This window comes from Calypte anna, chromosome 14 (assembly GCF_003957555.1).
Source record: "Calypte anna isolate BGI_N300 chromosome 14, bCalAnn1_v1.p, whole genome shotgun sequence".
NCBI classification, from domain to species: domain Eukaryota; kingdom Metazoa; phylum Chordata; class Aves; order Apodiformes; family Trochilidae; genus Calypte; species Calypte anna.
In genome coordinates, this window is record NC_044260.1 from 2,652,934 (window position 1) to 2,673,502 (window position 20,569).

A 20,569-nucleotide genomic window follows, 5' to 3' on the forward strand; every position below is an offset into this window, starting at 1 on the left:
AAAAGAAAAGAGCCTCCCGTGAGCAGGAACTATACCTGGGCTTTGTATGCCTTGGCCCAGCGGAGTAGAAGCAGCCCGTGCATGAATACTGACATGATTATCCAGACTTGCAGAGGGGGAATTAAAGACACATTCTCACTGGGTTCTGCTGCTGCTGGGTTTCACGTGCAGCAGCAACGCGGGCTCCGTTTGGAAAACGGGAACATGCAGTAAAAGAACAACAAAGAAGAAAGAGGCAGAGCCCAGAGTTTACAATTAAAAAGAGAAGAATTCAGCCTGGAGTGGCTACGTGTGAAGTGCAGCCTGCACTTAGGGTAATGTGCCTCTTTCCTTCGCAAAAAAAAGTACAGAGGAAAGGCATCAAAATGCCCTGTTATTATTTTCATTATTACTCTCACTCCTCAGAACACGGAGGGGGTTATTTCCATGGCGCAGATTTCTATGTGCAAACCCGCACACTGGAGGCAGGAGCCCCCCTGCAGCACAGGCTGGGGTGATGGAGGAGAGGGAGAAAAAGCCCCACGTTCAGCCCCCGCTTTCCCTGGCACACCATGGAAGCCTCGGGAAGGTTCCTTTCTCCTCCTCAGGCCCTGAGTGCAGCACGATGAGGGATGCCTGCTATTTATTTCTCTTTCTTAGCATCAAAATCCCCCGGTGCCAGGTGTTAGGAACCAGCCTGTCTGCTGAAGGGAAGCCGACGTCAGCAGGACAGGTCAGCTCCGTTTGATTACTGTAATGAACCTTTGAAAGCAGCTTCATAATAACAGCTCCCGGGCTATTTCTGGTAAACCTCCTGGGGGTTTAATTCCAGAGAGCTGGTGGGGCATTCTCCAGCGAGAGGCTGCAGGATGGCAGCAGAGCAGGGACCCTCGTGGCCCACAGAAGGAAAAGGAAAAGGATCACAAAGGATCACAAGGCTGCAGAGCCAGAGTTAAATTCTGCAGGTGAGTGTTTAGTAAAGGCTCATTCACTGATATTTTCATTACTACCTTTTGATTGAAGTTGTCTCCTCTTTTGATTGGCATTTTCCATGCCCTCAAAAGCAAGGAAGAAGATGGTGAATGTTGACTGCGGACTCCTCCGTGCCAGTCAGCTGGGTAAAAGAAAAAAAAAAAAAAAAAAAAAGGTGGTTACTTGAATTGTGAAAAACATCCTGAGAGGTCCCCTGTGCACCCTTGTGGCTGGGGGTGGGCCTCTCAGAGGGTGGCCCTGCCCAGGCTGCTGGTGGCTGTGCTGGTCCCCCCTTTGCCGTGCCCCAGCCTGGATCCGTCTGAGCTCACGGCTCCTGTGGTGGTGCAGGAAATCAGGGCAGAGCAAAATCATTCTGGCCTTGACACTGGGAAGCCTGGGACTCCTCAGGGAGTTTTGGAAAAAACCTCCCCGTGGCTGCTGGCACGCAGGCATCTCCAGCACAGTGCAGATGAGTGCGGCTGCCTTGAGGACAGGATTTCCCGGGGGGGCTTTTGACTGTTATTATCACCATCATTAGTGTTAATTACCCACCTCCCACTGGCTCCTGTTTGTGTGCCTTCGCGCCTGGCAGGGCAGCAATGGGAACAGGACAGGACAATGTCCCTGCTGCCATGCCGGACCGGGGAGGGCTCCCCGGATACCGCAGCCCCCCCGCCCGGCCCTCATCCCTGCGGGGCAGCATCGCGGGGGGATGCAGGTGCCGTATGCAAATGAGAGGAGTGGGTGGAGCCTCTCCAGGACCCTCCTATTGCGCCGTACAACGGGGCCCCTCTCGCGTTATGCAAATAACCATGCAAATCAGATGGGCGGGGCCACGACTGAGAGGAGAGAACGGGGGGCGGGGTTTAGTCCGCACGGAAGGGGCGGGCTTATGTATGCAGATGACAGGCGTGGTAACGCGATATGTAAATGAGGGGGCGGGGCCGGGACGGGTGTGTGTCGGTGCCTCCCGCCAGCTGCAGCCAGAGGTGCCGAGCGCCGCCAAACCCCGGGTACCGCCGAGGCACCGGACCGGGGCCAGTCCAGCCGAACCGGGCCGAGCCGGCGGCCCGCCCTAAAGCATGGCCGAGCCGCCGGCCGGACCGGGCCCAGAGGGTGAGGAGGGCCCGGTTCGCTTTGCCCGCAAGGGAGCCCTGCGGCAGAAGAACGTGCACGAGGTGAAGAACCACAAGTTCACGGCGCGGTTCTTCAAGCAGCCCACGTTCTGCAGCCACTGCACCGACTTCATCTGGTGAGACACCCCGCGGGTCCCCACGCAGCCCCGGTGCTCCCTCATCCATCCCTCTCGGCCCCCACCCCCCTCTCTTCCCGGTTTCCCGCTCATCCCGGTTCCCCGCCGGTGGCTCCGGGCCGGGTGGTTGCGGTACCGGCCTCACTCCGCCTCTCTCTCCGCAGGGGCTTCGGCAAGCAGGGCTTCCAGTGTCAAGGTGAGTGCTGCGCTGTCGGGGGGCTCAGGGGGGGCAGCAGGCTCCGTCCCCCCCCTTCGGGACCGGACCTGGAGCATCGCTGCGGGGACTGGGGGGCAGCAGCCCTCCGGGAACCGCCGTGCCCAGCCCGGGGAAGCAGCTTAGTCATTTTTTTTTAAATCAACCCATCCACTGGTCGGTGTTTTTAAGCCGGTCTGGTTTGGGTACTCGACATAAATAAACCCCCAGCTCCTTCTCCTCCCCACTCTCCCCCACCCCCCCAGGGAAAAAAAAAAAAAAGGCAGAGAGAAGTTAATTGTGTTTAATGTACTTCCCATGCACACATGTGTTCATGGCACCCCGGGCGCGCTGCCCTGCTGGCAGTCCGGTTCCGTGACCGTGGGCTGGGGGAACTTGAATGGCTCAGTTGTGTTGCTGGGGAAAAATCAGGCTTTAGAACAAAATGTGTTGCAGTGGCTTCTGGGCTGCTACAAACCCGAATTCTTTGTTCGGATAAATGCTGCGATTCTGGAGAAGCTCTGGAGGGATTTCTGATGTCCCCTCAGGAAATGATGATGAATTACCCGGGCTGGGTCTGGTTGCTTGGTGCTCTCCTTGCTCTCCCAGCTGCAGGCAGCCCAGCTCAGCCCGGCCGTGCTGCCGAGGGGCAGCGAGGGGCTTGGCATCAAAGCGGGCTGGTGCCTGCAGCTGCTGACAAGTGAAATTTCGCTCTTGAGAATATTTGGAGCCGAGTTTTATTTCGGCAGGTGGCTGAATCCCAAGTTGAGGTATTTTGCATGAAACTGAAGCCGATGTATAGCTGTAATGTCTGGAGAACGGCTTGTCTTGCTGCTTTAATTTGTATCTGAAGCAGCAAAGAGCCCCTGCAGGGTTATGGAACGGCACAGAACCAAACCTTGAGGTACAGTGGTGGGGCTGGGGCTGTGGCAGCTGCAGGCAGGGGGCTTTGTCCTGGGTGCCCTCCAGAGCATCTCTGCGGATGCTCCTATGAGCAGTGTGAGTCTAGCCCAATCCGAATGGGGCTGATACTCACCCTTAATGCTTCCTTTAGGGTTATAACGTTAAAATAATAATAAAAAAATCTTCTTGCTGCCTCCCAACCCTCCCCCACAAAGGCCTGGGCTGGTGTCAGCAGGCAGAGGAGAGCAGATGTGCAGACTGAATGTGTCCTATTGGTGTTACTCAAGGTCACAGCTTCCCTTGGTACCTGAGGTTTCATACATGGGCGGTTAAGTGACATTAATCAGAGGAGTTTTGTGCAGTTTGCCTCCCTTGCTGTGGGTGTCCCCAGGTTTACACAGCCCTTGGTTCCCTGCCTCTCCTTGTGGTGCAGGAAGCATCACCCCAGGCATGTTTGTGCTGACAGTTCCCCTGGAATTTGAAGAGTGCTGGAAAAAGCTAGTGGGGATCATCTGGTGGGGCAGGGGGGTTCTTTCTCCTTGTATCATTTCTAGTTCTGCCTATAGCATTCAGTGTTGGATAATTTCAGCCTTTTCGAGTCTCTCTTCCAGCTGTTAGGAACTACTGTCCAAACCTGTCATGGTGCATTTGCTTCAACCTTTATCCTTAATCATTTTCACCAGTATTAAATTAGTCTTCAGCGTGAGGTCAGTAAATAGGATCCACGAAGGTGGTGGCAGACTCACTAATTACCAGTAACTGGTCTCCAAATGGGGGGAGAGCTTCCACCTGTGAGGCAGCCCTGCCCTGTTGTTCTTGGAGCAGGAGCCCCTGGGAGGCTGCAGTGGCACCACTGGGGTTGCTGGCAGCACCCTGTGTTCAATGACAGCTCCAAAGGTGTGTGACTGGTCTGTAACATACCTTAAGGAACCACTTTCCAGGTTATTCTGGTGTAACAGACATGAAAACCGCACTGCTGTGTTGCAGTGGGAAATTTTGCAGGCTGTGGTACGTAGCAAAGACCATGTTTACTCATAACACCTTCCTAAAATAAATGTTTTTCTGTGGGTTTTTGCACCCGTCTCCTCCTGCGAGGCTCCAGGGTCCCTGGGTGAAATCACTCCCATGAGTGAGTCCCCCGTGGCTGTGATCCTCGTGGCAGCCAGAGCATCGTGGCCTCGGTGCTCCGGGATGGGAGGCACACGGGGGCTCCCTGCAGAGCATTCCCAGATCTGGAAGTCAAGCATGAGCTAGAAGTTGCTACGGCCTGCCATCTGCTTTGAAATCACAGCTACCCCGGGAGGGAGGAAGAGAAGGGAAGGGAGGAGGGCAGGTGGGCTGGGACTGCCCCCCGCGGGCTCAGGCTGTTGCACCGTGGCTGTGCTGCATCCCACTCCCATGGTGAGAAGCTCGGGGTCTGTACCCCCCGCGTTTCCTTCCACGGAGCTTGGTGCGTGAGTCCTGTTTGCATGGAAACAAGAGACCTGGGGGCAGCTTCTCTTGGCTGCTTGGTTTTCCTCAACCCTACAGGGCTTGCAGTAGGCTTTGGTCGTCGTGTTTAGCTCTCCCTTCACTGAATGCAGCTTGAATTCAACAGCTTCCCCAACTATTTTATCCCGTTGTTCTGTTGGGATGGCTGGAAATCTAGCTAAGGCACATGCCCATCTTGTTTCCGAGTCCTTTCCTACTGCTGTGCTTGCTTAAAGTAGGTTTTCACCTGTGCCCTGATTTCTTTCTAGGGCATTTGCAATAATTAGGTTGTTAATTAGCTCATTACTTGTGACTTTTGGCAGGAAGTTAACAGAAACTGACTCTTTGTAGCTTGAAATACTAATGGACACCACAAATGCCACTTAATTGCCTGCTAATCTGCTTCTTATCCTCACATACAATCTCCTTCTTATCCTTGTATCAATCTCCAGACTTCCTGGGCTCCCGCCTTGTTTCGGAACCAGGAACCTTGCTGTGCGGGGCAGCAGGAGGGCTCCGCGCAGGCGGCCCCGTGGAGCGGGGCTGCTCTTTGCAGGTTAAAGAAAAATATCAACTTTGGTGGAGGTTGGAAGCCTGGAGCGCTGTGGAAGTGCCTGGAGCTGCCAGGAGGATGAGCTCGTCCTAGGGGAGCTTCCTGTGTGCTGGCTGGGAGGTCCGCATGGGGTCCAGAGGGGCTTTGCTGTCCCTGATGTAAGAACCTGCTGTAGCTGCGGGGTACGGGACCTCTGGTGGGAACTCGTAAATAACAGTAGAGCCAGGGGAGTGCATGCTCTCCCCTTCCCGGGTTTCGGGATCCATCTGTCCAAAAGCACTGCCAGGGAATGGATGAGGAGGGGGAGAGCAGCATCCCGGGAGCTGCAGGCTCGCTGGGTGAGGGAGCGGCGTGCGGCGAAGTTGCAGCTTTGCCATCCCGGTTCTCCTGACTTAAGCTGTGTTCCGAGGATGGTGAGGGAAAGGAAAGGGATTTGAGAGATGTTGAGAGGGAAATTTTTGGTCTCGTTCTCAGAATGTACCACTCCTGGGATCTGGCAGCTTTCTCCTTTCCTTTATTGCTGGGGTTCCCTCCTTGCCATCCTTGCGGTGTCTTTCTCCTGCTGTCCAAGCAGCTCGGTCCCTCTGCGGGTCAGGGGCAGCGCCTGCATGGGGGGTTTGGTGAGGAGGCACTTTGCCATGTGCTGGGTTTGGTCAGCCTGCCCCATTGCAATAGTGGGGCAGGGCTTCCACCTTGGGAAGTTGTGAAGAGAAGGGACAGAGGTGCCTGTGCAGAGGTGAGGAGCTGTGAAATGCAATTCTCACCCAGGAGCAAAAAATAACCTGCATCTGTTCCTGCTTTCACGTGTACAGAGAAAGTAGAAATGATCTTGGAAAGACGAACCTTGATTCCTTAAGAGAAGGAGGGAAGGAAAGGAAAGGAAGGAAGGAAGGAAGGAAGAATCATGTAAAGCAGCATCATGTAGTAATGGATGCTTAGATCTCATGCAGTAACTTCACTGGAGAAAAAGGTTTGCTTCTTCTCCCTGGCTATGACTCAAGCAAAGATGCTCTTCAGGTTTAATCTCTTTCCAAACTTCATACCAAATAGAATTCCTTCTTCCATGTTTTCTTCACCCCTGCAAATCCAGTGCTCTCATTTTGTTTCGTGTTTTCACAACCCAACCTCCAACACCACACAGCTGGGAAATGTCAGGCAGGCTTCACCTCCTGAGCCAGGGCTTCTCTCCTGCTATCTGCCTTCAAAACCCACCCTTCCTTCCCCCACTTCTTTGCTGCCCTCCAGACGGAAGTGAAACCCAGAGCAGCTCTGGTCTGAGCTGCAGCTCCTGCTGCTGCCATGGGTTTTTCTTTGTCGCCATTAACTTGGTGCAGACACTCAGTGTGTGCTCTTACTGAGTGTATCAGGCAAGTGAGAAACAAAAGCAAACCCGGCTCCAGTCATTCAGAGTCGCCTCAAACCCAGTAATTTCATGTCAACATATTATGCACACTGGAGGAATGTTAGTGTTCAAATAGACTAATTAAAAATGTTACTGCAATTACTTTTGCAACACAAACGATGCTAATTATATAATGCTGCAGAAATTGGAAACGTAATTTTTGGAGGATTTTTTTTTTTTTTTGCATGCAATTCTCAGTGTCCTAGCTGTGGAGCCTTGGGGCAGGAGGAGGAGGAGGGTTCTAGGGCAGGTAGAAATAGAAAAGGGAAGTGGGACTGGGGCTCTGCAGAACTGCCAGCAACAAGAGAGCCAGCAGGGAAGGTGCCTCCTCTCCACATTTTTGGTTAAGGATCAATTCCCACTCCAGCAGCAGCTGTAAAGCCTGAGCAACTCCTCTTGATCCAGCTCTTCCCTGGGGCTCAGGGGAGCTGCTGGTGAAGGAGACCAGTTTTGAAAGGAAATCTGGACCTGCAGAAGCCACTGGCAGTGGAGGGTTGGTGGCTGTTGGGTTCAGCAGGGATCACTTGATATGTTCAGCCCTGTTAGTGTCTCCTTACAGCACAGAACCCTTCACTCGAGTTTCTCAGTGGAAGTGGTTTCTCTTTTCCCTCCCCCCTTTGCAGCTGCAGCAGGGGAGATTTTTTTTGTTCTTATCTCCCAAGGTAGCTGTCATGCTGAAACAACCTCAGACTCTCAGAATGAGGGGGGAGCTGTTTCCTTCCCAGGGTATCTGTCCCTGACCAGTGCCAGCAATGGGAAGCTGGGCAGAGGTGCTCTGAGCTGGCCCCGGGAATCTGGGTGCCTTGGGAGGGTGATGGGGATGTTTGCATTGTGTCTGCCCTGAGTCTGTCACCTGTGATCCCACTGCAGGGCTTAAACCACTGGGTTTGCCATGATTATTCTCCAGGTATTGAGTTTTCCAGGGGAGTTGAATGCCTGGGCTGTCTCTAAGGAGACACCTCAGCAAACAGTATCAGTATTTCTGTACATCTGCCAGCTCACCCCTCTGGGATCCTACAAACTCCTACAGCACATGGGCTCTGGGAAGGGTGTGCAGGGTGTCCTTGCACTCCCAGTAAGTTGTGGGTGGGTGCTCACCTCTCCCAGTGCCAGCAGAAGATACTGAAGCTGCCAAGCAGAGCAAGACCTTGAGGGTCTGATACCTGGTGTAGAACAGGAGGAGGGGTTGAATCTTCAGGCTCGTGTGAATTCTGTGAGCTGATGGGGTTTTATCTAGAAGCTCAAGCTCGAGGAGTTGCATGAGCTGCCCCACTCCCAGCCAGCAGCAACAGCTCCTCCTGCTTCTGGCTGTGTCTGAAAAGTCAGAAATCTAAAAATGCTTGAGCTGTTGGTCAGTGCCAAGCAGTCCCCCCTCAGATATATCAGCAAATAAGTTGCATGGACACCCTGATGAAGAAATTAACTTCTAGCTGTGCCCGTAATTTAGTTTAGGGCAGAACTGCTTAAACCCTGTGATTACAGAACGTGCAGTCAGGAGGAAAATGTGGAAATGCTGCCCCTGGTCTGGGTTGTGCCTGTGTGGTGCTGAGAGGAATGCTGGTAATGGTGGGTGGGATGGGATTAGGTGTTTGGGGGGATTGTTGCTGCAGAAGCCAGGTGTGCAGAGAATTAGTGTTCTACAAAACAAAAACAGAGCTTTGGAGCTGCCAGAGTCTGCCTGTGGGTTGCTCACCTCCCGTGGGGAGGCTCCAGGGGGAAGGGGAGTGTGGAGGGAGCAGTGGTGGAGGGCATTTGCAGAGCTGTGCCAGTAATTCCCCCAGCCTGGCTTCATGAATCATCCCTCTGAAAGCCCATAAATGAGAGCCATTTAGGAAAGGTGAGCAAGAAGCTCCCTGCAGCAGAGAGGTAGCCAGGGGTCTTCTGGGCAGCGTGTTCCTGGTGGTCTTCTACAGATTGCCAAGAGGGAGCTGACTGGAAAAGGCAATAAAGGTGGGAAAGCAGGAGTCCTGGTGCAGTGATCCTCTTCTCCTGCTGTGTCACCAGTCCCAAAGCCCCTTGCTCTGCTGTTGAGTGAGGTGCTCGGGTCCCAGGGGGCTGGGTGATGGGAGGAGAGTCTGCAGTGCTCCACGGACCCCCCCCCAGCCTTGTCAAATGGTGCTGTAAGGAAAATAATTCAGAGAACTTGTTCATTGCAAAGGGTGGCATGGTCCTGTGCCTCGAGTTTTAGCAGAAATTCCTCCTGGAGCCAGAGCCCAGAGTCCTCGGAGTGATGAGGCACTGGGCTGGGATCTTGCACCAAAACAGACCTGGGGTTGGGGTGTCTGGAAACAGAGGTGATGGTGCTGGCAGAGAGGTCAGATGGACACAGTAAACCCCAGACAGGGACCCAAGGGATGGACATCAAAACCTCTCTGGAGCTTTTCAGCCTGTGAGGGTGTGCTTCCTGAGCAGAGGGAAACTGATCCAGCCAAGAAAAGGCTCTGCCCAGGACAGGCAGGACCCTGGCTGGCTCTCTCCTGCCTCCTGGAGCAGCCCTCACCAAGCACTCAGTTTTTCCACAAAAACCTCGAGTGGGGTGGAGGGGATGAGAAGAAAGCTCCAGCTGTGTGGTGCTCAGCTGCAGGAGAATGCCCTGGGGGGTCAGGAGCTGGGGCTGCCCCGAGCTAGGGGTGCCTGGGGGGGCTGTGCCTCCAGCAGAGGGACACAGCCACAGCTCTTCTGTGCCTGCACCCCCGTGCTCCCTGTCCTGCTTACCTGAATACAGCCTGGGATTTATCCATCTTTTTCTTCCACCAGCCTTCCTTGGAAAAATAAATTAAATTGCTCTCCTTATGAGTAGGCCACCTGAATTTGGTATAATTTTGGTATAATTACAGTGATAGCTTGCAAGCAACAGTCTTGTTTTTTTCTTTTTTTTTTTTTTTTTTTTTTTTTTTTTTCAAGTTCAGGAATATTCAGCTGTTTCTGTATGTATGTATCAACTGTTAATTGCTCCAGGAGCATAATGTACAGGGTTCTGCCAGCCTCACCATTCCTCCTGGTTCCCAATGGCAGGAAAGGTGACTCCTGAGCCAGCTGGAGCTGCCCCTGCCATGGTGCTCCAGCTCAGCAGCTGCTGGCCATGCACTGGTCCTGCTGCTGGATCCTGTGAGCAGGAACAGGGTTCATCCTCCTCTTCCTGCAGAGGGGACGGGGAACCAGTTCCTCTCTCTTGTTGCTTACCCAGTGCCTTTGTTCTGGAGGCTGCCCAAGGCTGGGCCATCCTCACCTTGCTCTTAGGTGCTGGTAAGTGCTGTCCAGGTGTATCACAGAATGTTGGGGGTTGAGAGGAACCTCGACAGACCCCTGAAGATGTGTCCCTTTCCTTGGCTGTTTCCCCAGTGTCCCAGGGGGGTGGCTGCAGCCTGGAGCTGGCGTGTTGCCTGGCCAAGGTCCTCGGAGTTGGCCTGGAGCAGGAGTGTGGCTCTGCTCAAGCTGTTTGCTTTTGAGGGATTTGGGCTGACTTCCTCAGCTGCTTAGAGCTGTCCTGCTCTTCCCATCTTGTGAAAAAAAAAAAAGCCCCAAGGGTTCTGGTGTGAGCCCTGAACCAGCTCAGCTGTAGCCTCCTCCTTCCAGGGGTGTCCTGCTGGAGCACAAAGCCTCCTGCCCCAGCTGATGGGTGCTAGTGGCTGAAGATCTACTGCAGCTGAGTTAAATCTTGACAGTTTGAATAATTTGCTTCCATATTTGGTCCTGCTTTTGTGCCAGATTTGTACTTCTTGTTTAAATACGCCAAGCAGGATCTACGAGCTGCTAATCCTGGCTGGCCAGGCAACGCCTGCCAACAGACCAGTATTAATAGGCTCCAGTACATACAAGGTACCAGACTTGCTAACCTGAGCCTCATTGCAATGCAGCTCCCCTTAATTGGCTCCTTAGCATCCAGTTAAATGTGTTTTTCCAGAGAATCAGCCTGCTGTCAGCTTTCCTCTTTGGGGAAGGGAGAGTCCTCTCTCCTCAGAGCCATCTTCTGAGCAAGAAAAATCTTCCCAGCTCCAAGAAGGACAAACCAGGTGAATGGGTTCTTTGGGGTGGTTGGGCAAATGTGAGGGGTTTACTAGTGGCTCTGTGGGGAGGTCTTAAGCAGGGAGTACGTGTATGTTCGGGGCCTGTGGCAATAGTAGCTGCTTGGGGTAGCTCTGCCTCTGCTCTTGGTTGGAGGTCATGTTCAGAATCCTCAGCCTCCTGTTGTTCTGATCTGATCTTCCTACATCGGGTATTGAGTCAGCAGCAGGGATGCTAAAAATGCTTCTGATGTCTAAATCTCAACCTTCAGCTGCTCCTCCTCTTCCTCACGCTGTGACGCTGGTGTGTTTGAGCTGCTCATGCTGGTAGGTCCTCCCCATCTTCTTCTGTTGCCATGTGAAATGATGCAACAGGAAAAGCTTCACCTTTGGAGAGAACAGCTGAACACTTTTATTCTGATTATCTGAACAGAAGGCGCTTTTAAGGATTGACACTGGCAACACATGAGCACATTTCATGATTCCCAGTTAGAGCAGAAGAAAGAGAAAGTGAGGCTGGGCAGGGAATGGGATGTGGCTGGGCTGTCCTGCCTGGCTTGCTGCAGCTCTGCTGGAGCAAGGAGTCAGGAGTCAGCATGGGGATGGGTTCAGAGCATCAGTAAGGAGCTGGAATTAGGGGGAAGTGACCCACAAATGTAATTTGCATCACTGAGTGGATTAGCTCCTGACACAGTGCAAAGTCATTATTTACCAGTGCAAAGTCATCATTTGCCACATCTCCAGATCTGGTGCCTTGATCTGTGCAATGGTTTGGGGAGGGACTGGTTCAGAGAGCCCCACATCACTTGGCAGGGCCCTGGAACACTTGCCTTGTAAGCAAAATGATGGGACTTTTGGGTGAGCTGGTTAATACTGTGCCTGCCCCCAGAGGCTGTGGGGTTTATTTCTGGGTGGGTTTTTTTGTGGTTTTTTGTTTGTTTGTTTGTTTTTGGTTTTTTTGTTTGTTTGTTTTTTGGGGTTGTTTTGTTTTTGTTTGTTTTGTTTTTGTTTGTTTTGTTTTTTGTTTGTTTTGTTTTTGTTTGTTTTGTTTTTTGTTTGTTTTGTTTTTTGTTTGTTTTGTTTTTGTTTGTTTTGGTTTTTGTTTGTTTTGGTTTTTGTTTGTTTTGGTTTTTGTTTGTTTTGTTTTTGTTTGTTTTGTTTTTGTTTGTTTGTTTTGTTTTTTTTATTCATCACATTACATACTGCTGCTTTAGCTCGGCTCAGGAAAAATATTTGGAAATGCCCCCTAACTTACCATTAATCTGGAGCAGCCAGAAGTTTGCCAGGGTGCTAAAAGCAGTGAGTGTGTCCCTGCTCTCAGACAGCTCCAGCTCTGCCCTGGGCACAGCCGGGAGGTGCAGGGTGCTCGGGATCAGCCGGTGCCTCCTCTCCTTTCCTGTACTGATGGCAGATTTATGCACAGCTTGAAATAATCCCCCAAATGGTTACTTATAGACTCTCCAGAGCCTGACACCATTTTTAAATTATTATTATCTTTTTTTTTCTTCTGTGGAGCAACCTTTGCCATGTGTCATGATGGGGATGAGCTGCGGTGCCTTAGGGGCAGCTCTCCATCTTCTGTGCTTGCTGAGGAGGCTGCTGGGATGATTCTCTTTTTGGAGGGACTGAGCAGAGCAGAGGGTTCTTTTTCAGGCCAGAGCTGTAATTGCCAATGGGCAGAGTGAGGTGGGCAAGAGGGGAGATCGCTGTGTGCAAGGGGAGGCTGAGCAGGAGCCTCAGCTGCCTGTCCCATCCCCAGCCTGCCAGCAGAGCCTCTGCTGCTTCCAGCCTCAGGACTGGCTGTAAACCTGAGCTAATTCACATCTGTGTGGTCATGTGTCCAAGGGCTGTGGTCTCTGAGAGCTCAGCGCATTAACTTCCAGATTTGTCTTGCTCATTCCCCTTTGCTGGAGAGGTGCCTCAGGGCCAGAGCCTTCTGGAAATGAGGCTTGTAGGTCTGTAACAGCAGTGAGATATCCTCCTGGGGGAAACAAAGTGACCTTCATGGCAGCCAAGAAGCTGATTTTGGAGTTTGCTTCTGGGGGTTTTCCCTGCCTTGGACACCTGTATCTGCACACTGAGCCTGGCAGCTCATCCCATCAGCTCTCCTCCTCTGATGCTGGCACATCTCTGTCCTTCTACCATCCTGTGACATCGTGGCATCCTTGGTGCCACGTCCCCCCAGTCAGAGGGACTGGCTGGTGGAAGAGAACGTGTGCTGAGACACGTTTTGTTTTGCCTGCAAGTCTCTTGGGACTGCCTTGTGTCCTCCAGATTTCTGCAGGTGTTTGGAGCTGCTCCATGACACCACACATGGGGTGGGCTGAAGGATGCTGCTGGTTGGAGAAATGCCTTTGAACCCCTGCACCAGGGAGGATGGAGCATCAAGAAGAAGGGCTGGGAGCCCACCTGTGTCCCTCTGTCCTCCACACCATGGGTGGGCAGGACACAGCAGTGGTGAGAGCAGAGCTGCTGCCCTGGAGTCTCCCAGGGCTTCCGAGGTGGAAAAAGTTTCACTTACTGGGTCATTTAGAGACTCTGAATCTGGGGTTTTGGCAGGAGGAAAGGCTTTAATTAGCTGCTGCTCAGTAGGGCTGCTATTAGATCTTCAGAGCAAGTGCTGCTGGACTGGAAAAAATGTAACAATAGCTCATTTGGTTAGGGAACCGTGATGGGGATTTGCATTTTGGTTGAGCACTAAACCCTTATAGAGAGGGTTTTTTTGTGTGTGTGTGCTCTTTTATTTATTTTTTTTTTAAAATAACTTCAAACTCTAGTTTGGATTTCTTCCTCCTCTGAAGATGTATGAATATCTTGTCTTGGTGCCAAGCAGTTTGGATTCCTTTGTTCACAGCTCTGGCTCTGCTGTTGGGGAAGCGAACGCTCGTCTGGGTTGTAGACAAGAACTGTCATCAAATGCTGTGTGACAAATGGCTGGTTCCTCTCAGCCTTGGAGCACAATTAAATTCTCCCTTATTATATACCTGAAATGATTTTTTTTTTTTTCTCCCCTCTAACATCAGTTCCTCTATTGACCTCAATACCCAGGAGAGCTGTACCAAGGGTAGGAAGCTCTGCAGCTTCTCTGTATCTCAGCTCTGCTGCTGGCTGCAAGGAAGGAGGTCAGAAATACATTCTAGAAACTTTTTTTGGTTTGTTTCTGCTTGTGCTATGGGCTTGCACAAGACAGTGCAAAAAGAGAACAAACCCCAATCACCATGGCCTGGCTGTTGCTCCAGACTCTCTTCATCTGATTGCCCAAGAAATGAGGACCCTTCAGATGAGAAAGTTCCTTGTGACCTCACCTGGCTCTGGTTTGGCCCAGAAAGCAAATCCCTCCAAGAGAGGGGGATTTCTTAGGTGGGTTTTAGCCCTTTCTCCAAGCTGGTCCGTGAGTCACTCGCTCATTTGAGTTGGAAAAATGGGATAATCTAAGGCACGGATCTCTTGGGGTGGGATGGAGCAGAGCCCTCCCTGGCAGGACAGGAACTGAGGCAGGGCAGGGCTGGCTGGTGGCAATCCTGGTGGTGCTGATGGTGGAATTCCTCTCCAAACCCATTTCCCTCATTCTAGGTTTTGTAAATTTGGAATAAAGTTAATTTCTCTGGTGTTACTATTAACTGAGTCCAGGAGGATGAAAATAAACGGCTGTGGGGAAGGGCAGGCTGACTCACTTTCTCATTCTCCTGTAAATTTCCATTTAAGTTTCAGTTTAATCTCAGGTATGAGGGGAGTGAAAGCCAGTAATTTGTGACAAAAAAACTTCTATTTTAGATCACGGTAGAAGAACTCCCTTTCTAATTGCAGAAATTATAAGGCTCCAAGTCTTGGAAAGGAATAGGGGATCCTGCAGCTCTCCTTCCAGCTGCTCCACTCAGTCCTTCATCCCAGGCTCAGCACCATCCAGCCTCTGCCGTGGGGCTTGGTGCTGCCTGTGCTGTGCCTACCCCAAGGTCACCCACCCACTCACCCACCCGTGCTCCCTGCTCTCCCACAGCCTCCACATCCCCTTCTTGCCTTTGTTCTTGCCTTGGCTCTCTCTCTGCCTTCATTTGGCAGCCCTGGGGCTGGTCCTGGGAGGGGCAGGGTGGCTATTCCTCACCCCTGGGATGCCAGCTGGGATGCTGTGGGCTTCACTGTGTCCTCCATCACCTTTCCCACCTCCAGCCAGGGAGCTTGCAGCCTGCTCCATCTTTGCCCATGTGCAAGCAGCTTCATGATTTGGGTGGTTTTGCCCCTTTTCTGGACTTTCCCCTGCTCTGAGGGGATCTGAAAGCAGCCTGAAGGCTTTTCTTGTGACCCCCTTAACCTGGGCAGGACCAGGCTGGCTGAAGCACTGGGGTTCCCCTCCCAGCTGTGGGGCACAGCAGTTTAATTCCCCATTTGGGTGCTGGGATGCTCCAGGCTCTGCTGCAAGTTCCTCCCTTCTCACTGCTCCTTGCCTGGAATTTTCCTTCCCCCCCTGTCAGAGTGAAAAAGAGCAGTTCTGTAAAAAGCAGGAGGAAGATCATGTGAGGGAGCAGCAGTGTGTCAGCCCCTGGGGAGGGTCAGAATGAGGTCCCTGACCTGGTGGCTTCTGAAGGGGGGAGCCAGGAGGTGCCTGGGAGGACAGCATGGGGCAGGGGGACAGAGGCCACTGTCCCCAGGGACACTCTGGGACCCCAGGCCCCCTTCCCCAGCATCCCTCCGGGACCAGTTTGTCCAGGGCAGGGCTATGCTGGGGGGTGTCCCCTGGTGTGACAGAGCTGCTCAGGGGTGGCCATCACTCTCTTCGGATCAGGAGCTGCTCAACATCGAGTGGCAAGTCCCTTGTCCCTTGGTGGCTGGTGATCTCCATGGGGGATGGCTGATGCCCGGGGGGGGACCCCAGCTGAGGTCCCCCCACTGTGGTGAACTCACAGGTGACAAAGCTGCTCTGGGCTGGGGAACGTGGAGAGCTGAAAGCTCTGGATCTGCTTGTGGTTCTCCTCCCTCTGCAGGCTGTGGAGCTGGGACACTGCCATGGGGCAGGGAGCACTGCAGTGCCAGGGAGCTTTTTTTCCTCCCTTCTTGTGTTTGAGATGGGTGATGTGGGTGACTGCAAAGTGCTGAAGGCAGCTGGTCCCCCCAGCCCTTCTCAGTGCCACCAGGGGAAGTGTATGTCTCCCCCTCCCTAAAAACCCCTCTTTCCTGTAATATATTTTTGGGGCGTGTGTTCTTGCCTGGAGTTTTTCTTTCCCTCTTTTCTTTCTGCAGCCACCTGCATTTGACAAGCAGGGTCCAGAGCTGCCACAGCACCAGCTGGGGAAGGCTCCGTTGTTCCAGGGATGGGGAGGTGGGAAGAGCCATCCATTCCAAGTCAGTCTGTGCCCTAAATTAGAGCTGCAAGGTGCTGTGATGGGTCCATATGGAGGCTCCAAAAATAATGGTTCTTGGCTCAGTGCTGCCTTGTATGGGGTGCTAAAGCTTTTGGCTTTAGGAACGACAGTCAAAAAAAAAAAAAAAAAAAAAAAAAGCTTGGTGGGCTCTGATCTGTATGTCTGGGCCCTGCAGGGCATGTGTTTTGAGATCGTCACTCCTGGGACTTTGATTTCCTTGCTAATAGAGTATCTTGGTGTGTTTGAGGAGCTCTTGGTATTTGTCCACTTAATACAAGGCCAAAACTGAAGAGCTGGGCTCAAGCATTTTCCTTTGGCACTGTTGTTCATAAAATTTCTCAGGCAGGTCCAGGCCCTTGGCAGGAGGGAGTGCTCAGAGTCTGTGCCTGCCTGCTGGAAGTGCCAGGGCAGGTGCTGCAGATTGGTATTTTAGTGTTGGGGCTGTCTGTGACCAGAGCCCTGCTGCCTGTGCTTGGTTCCTGTTTATTGCCCCCTGGCTTGGGGTGCTGCTCTTCATCTGAGGAGCAAGGGGCTGGGGATGCTTAATAAAGAACTCACCTCTCAGCTTTCTGCTGCTGCAGGGACCACTGGGCTCCTCATTGCTCTGGAGGTGGCTGCCTCTCAGGACAGCTCTTCCCCTCCCATCAGGTTATTTATTGCACATTCAGCTCTTGTCCTCTTCAGGTTTTATTTGCTGTGCAGACCCTGTTGTATGTGAGCTGCCGAGACCAAAATGAGGAGCTGAGCTGGGAAGGGTTTGTGGCTCAGCATCCCTGGGAGCATCAGCTGCTGCTGCCCTGGGGAATGGGGCTTCAGCCCAGCATGAGACTGCAACAAACCCGTGCTGAAACAGCTGAGGAAAGTGGTAGCTTGTCCTGAAACCCCCCACTTTTCCTTATTTCTGGAGGGTGTTGGTGTGGGGTGTGCAGCTCACAGCCCCTGGCTGTAACCCTGCCTGTCCTTTGGCAGCTGCCAGCTCTGGTCCCAGTGCTGCCCAACTGGGCAGGAGGTGCCAGACCCTGGCAGGACCAATTTTTTGGCCTTGGTCCCTTCTTTGAACCCATCTTGGAGCTCCCTGGTCCAGGCAGAGGTTTTGTACGTTAGGCTATGCTGAAGTAACACGGAAACCATTGTTTCCTGTAAATTGCTTTCTTGGGCTGGCAGAGGAGGAAAAAATATCAGCAGAAAAGTTAAAGAAAGGGATCTGGGCATGCTGGAATAGCCTTGGAGGAGCTACTGAGGATTCTCTCTGCAGAACTGGGGTGTTCCTGCTGTGGTTTGGACAAGGGGTCACCACTCCCCACCACCAGCATTCATGCCCTTTGGGTGGATCCTGGAGCCGCTGACAGCAGAAGTGGCATTGCATGACCATGGGATGCACCAGCAAAATATTCACTTGTCAGGCAAAAAAGTGGTGAGTACTGGTGGCAGGGGCTGTGCTCCCTCTGCCCTGGGGTGCCAGGAGGCTGAGCAGAGCCAATGCCATGGTGCTGGATCCACAGCATTTGAAAAAAACCAAACCCTGAAGACTTAAATGAGGAATCAAAGGGTTTGTTCCAGGGGTTTGTGTGCTAGGGCTGTGAAAAGGTTGATCTTTGGTGGTTTATTTGTGTGGCTGGTGCAGCTCTGCTGGGTGGCCAGCTGGGCCATGGGGCAGCTCCCTGGTGTCAGAGGGAGGTGACATCCAGCTACCTGCTGCTGTCATACCCAGGTCAGGACTTTTCCTGCCCAACTCAGCTTTTCCTGCCTTCCCATGGGAATGCCATCCCAGCAGGCACAGTCAGCCCAGGACTCAGGCACATGTGGGTCTGTTGTTGGTCCTTCCAGAGCCAGAAGCACCCATGCTTCTTCAGGCACAGCTTTCACCTTCATTTCCAGCAAGTCTAGAAGGCAGGAAAACCTGCAGACAGTTTTCTGGCTGAAGCAACGTGGCACAGAAATTACCAAAGCTCTGGCCAGTGGCTACCTGACAAAAAGTAATGGGAAGCACCAACAGACAGACTTGGAAGGCTTCAGGCTCCTCATTTCTGAACCCAACCTTGTGGGTGCTTGAGCTCACCAGTGCCTGGGTGCTGCTACCCGTGCCTGGGTGCTGCTGCCTCCTTCCCCATCACCAACCCCTTGAGCCGTGGGTGCCTCTCACCGTGGAGCCCCAGCTGGCTCCAACCCCATTTTGTTGCAACCTTTCCCACAGCTCCTGCTGTTAGCCCCAACAATACCTGTCTCCTGCTCCTGCTGCTGCTGTGACACGTGGTGATTTTACTTTTCGTAGTGAAGGTTTCTGAGTGATCTAAATTGAGGAAGGGGTGGATCACTCCCAGACACTGCATGGCTTTGGGTGCGAGAGTGACTATTTTGAGGGAGTATTTTGAGGTTTGACTCAACTTTAGCAGCTTCTCTGCAGGGAAAGCTGGGCTGATTGTCAGAAGTGGTAGCAGGTCAGGTGGTCTATTTTTAGAAGAGCTGTTTAATTGTCTGATGTTATTCTTGCAGTGCTCATAGCTGGATGGTGAGTTATTTTCTGTCAAAGTTTGTTAGCGCATCCCAGGTCTCGTTGCATGCTTGTCTTGATTTAATAAGAGATTTGTTACAGGGTCCTGGGTCTTTGGTCTTCTTTGGATGGGAGAGAGACAAGTGGTGGGACAAAGCTCTCAGCACCTGTATTTGAATGCCCAGTCCCCGCGTGTGCTCAGCTCAGCTCCCCTCCCCTCCTGGGGACCCCGTGGGCTCTGCTGCCCTCCTCGCCTGCTGCCTCTCCCTGCTGCTCAGTGGGTTTGGTTTTGTGCTCTCCTCCTCCATCTCAGCTGCATAAAGGAAATGTTCTCTGCAGCAGGGAGGTCTTTTACTGAATGCTTTTTGTTCCTGTAAGCTGCTTATTAGAATGCCTTTGCTCTGCCTTGCCCCCTGCTCCATCACTAGTGTTTGGGGTGCATGAGGAGGCAGACGAGCAGCCTGGCAGCCTGCACAGGTGTCAGTGGGTGTGTGGAAGGTTCCTTCTCCATCTCTCTTTTGGTGTTCATGGTGGGAAGACTGAGGCAGCCCTGACCCTGCCAGCATGGGATGCCCCAAACCCTTAAAAGACCTCTCTCTGCTCTTCCTTCCCCCCAGACCTGTCCCTGGGGGTATGGCTCCGCAAAAGGCTGTCTCAGCACCCACCTGCATTCCCACAGCATGGCTTGGGGACAGCAGAGCCTTTGTGTGCTCCTGGCCAGCTGGGAGCTGCAGCAGAGCTGGGGAAGGTGAAGGTGCTGGGAAAGGCTGGGGCTGGGATCCCTGCTCTGCTGCACTCTGACCCTGGGGGTCTCAGCCTGGGAGAGCAATCCCACTCCTGCCTCTAGCAGGAGAGCCTGAGGGGGGGGGGGGGATGAATAAATACATTGAGGGCAGCAAAGGCCCTGGTTCTGCTCCTCCCAGCTCACCCATGCAGCCCGGGGTTGGTTCCCCCTCCTTTCTGGTGAGGGTTTGACTTGCTGAGCCCCAGGCACTGGTTTTTTGCTCTCATGCACTCCCTGCCCTCCACCCTTCAGTGGGCTGGGGAGGGCTCCAGGTGTTCCCCCAGCTGGAGCAGGACTTGTGCACTCTCTGAGGCCAGGCTGAAGCTCTCAGACCTCATCTCCTGATCTCTGCTGAGGAACCAGGTCCCCGGGTAGCAAAGCCCTGACTTGTGTGTTGGTGTACGACTCATTCCTTGCACAATCTGCTGCAGGAGATGGGAGCCAGCACCGGGGTTGTGTGCTGCATCCCACTGATGCAGTCGGCTTTGTTTAGGGTCTTGAGTGTGTTGGAACATGCTGGCTTGAGTGAATAGTTTTAATTAGTTACATTCTTAGGCTGTGGTTTACTGTGCTGACTCACTTCCAGCTCTCTGATAACTTCAACACATGACTTCATATCAAGGCAAGAAGAACAGAAAGGAAAGGAAGGGAAGATGGCAGCACCCAGGCTGTTCCTGTGGGCTTGGTTTGGGGGGGCATAGGGTGGGGGGGACCCGGCTGGAGGTGAAGCAGACCCAGTGACAGCAGTGCCCACTCCCCAGACTGGCAAAGCAATGGGGAAAAGGCCTCTTCCAGCCTCCACCCAGTCCAGAAGAGCAATGTTCAGCTAGTTCATGGCCTTCTCTGGTCCCAGGGTCAGTGAGGACTTCAGGAGCTGAGCTGCCCCTTGGCACATGTGCTGCCAGCTCTGGGGATGTGGTCCTGCTGGTCCCTGTGGGAGAGCAGGAAGCCACCACGGCAGAGCAGTGCCAGGCCCTGCACACTGAGAAGTCCCCCCTGGTGCCCTGATCTGTAGTATCACTTCTGCAAAGCTATTTCTGAAGCCAAGAGGTTCTCACCAACCTGCTCAAGCATGTCTTGCTTCGTGCCTGGCAGAGCCCAGGCAGTGATGCCACGGTGTGACAATGTGCCCTGTGCTGGTCCTTGCTCCCACGAGCACTGTTTGGGGACAGGGACAGTGGCTGTGCTGATGGTGGCAGGCGAGGTGGC

The 20,569-nt window shown here is 53.0% G+C and overlaps 1 protein-coding gene across 2 annotated transcripts in view; it reads left to right on the top strand.

Moving 5' to 3' along the window:
- Positions 1-1,843: 1,843 nt before the first annotated feature.
- The window catches only part of PRKCB (protein kinase C beta), an 83,225-nt gene continuing 64,499 nt past the window's right edge, over positions 1,844-20,569 (top strand). For both annotated transcript variants that reach the window (XM_030459940.1, XM_030459939.1), the window contains exons 1-2: positions 1,844-2,203; positions 2,368-2,399. In XM_030459940.1, the coding sequence (XP_030315800.1) occupies positions 2,034-2,203; positions 2,368-2,399 (202 nt within the window). In that variant the 5' untranslated portion in view covers positions 1,844-2,033. The remainder of the gene's footprint in view (positions 2,204-2,367; positions 2,400-20,569) is intronic.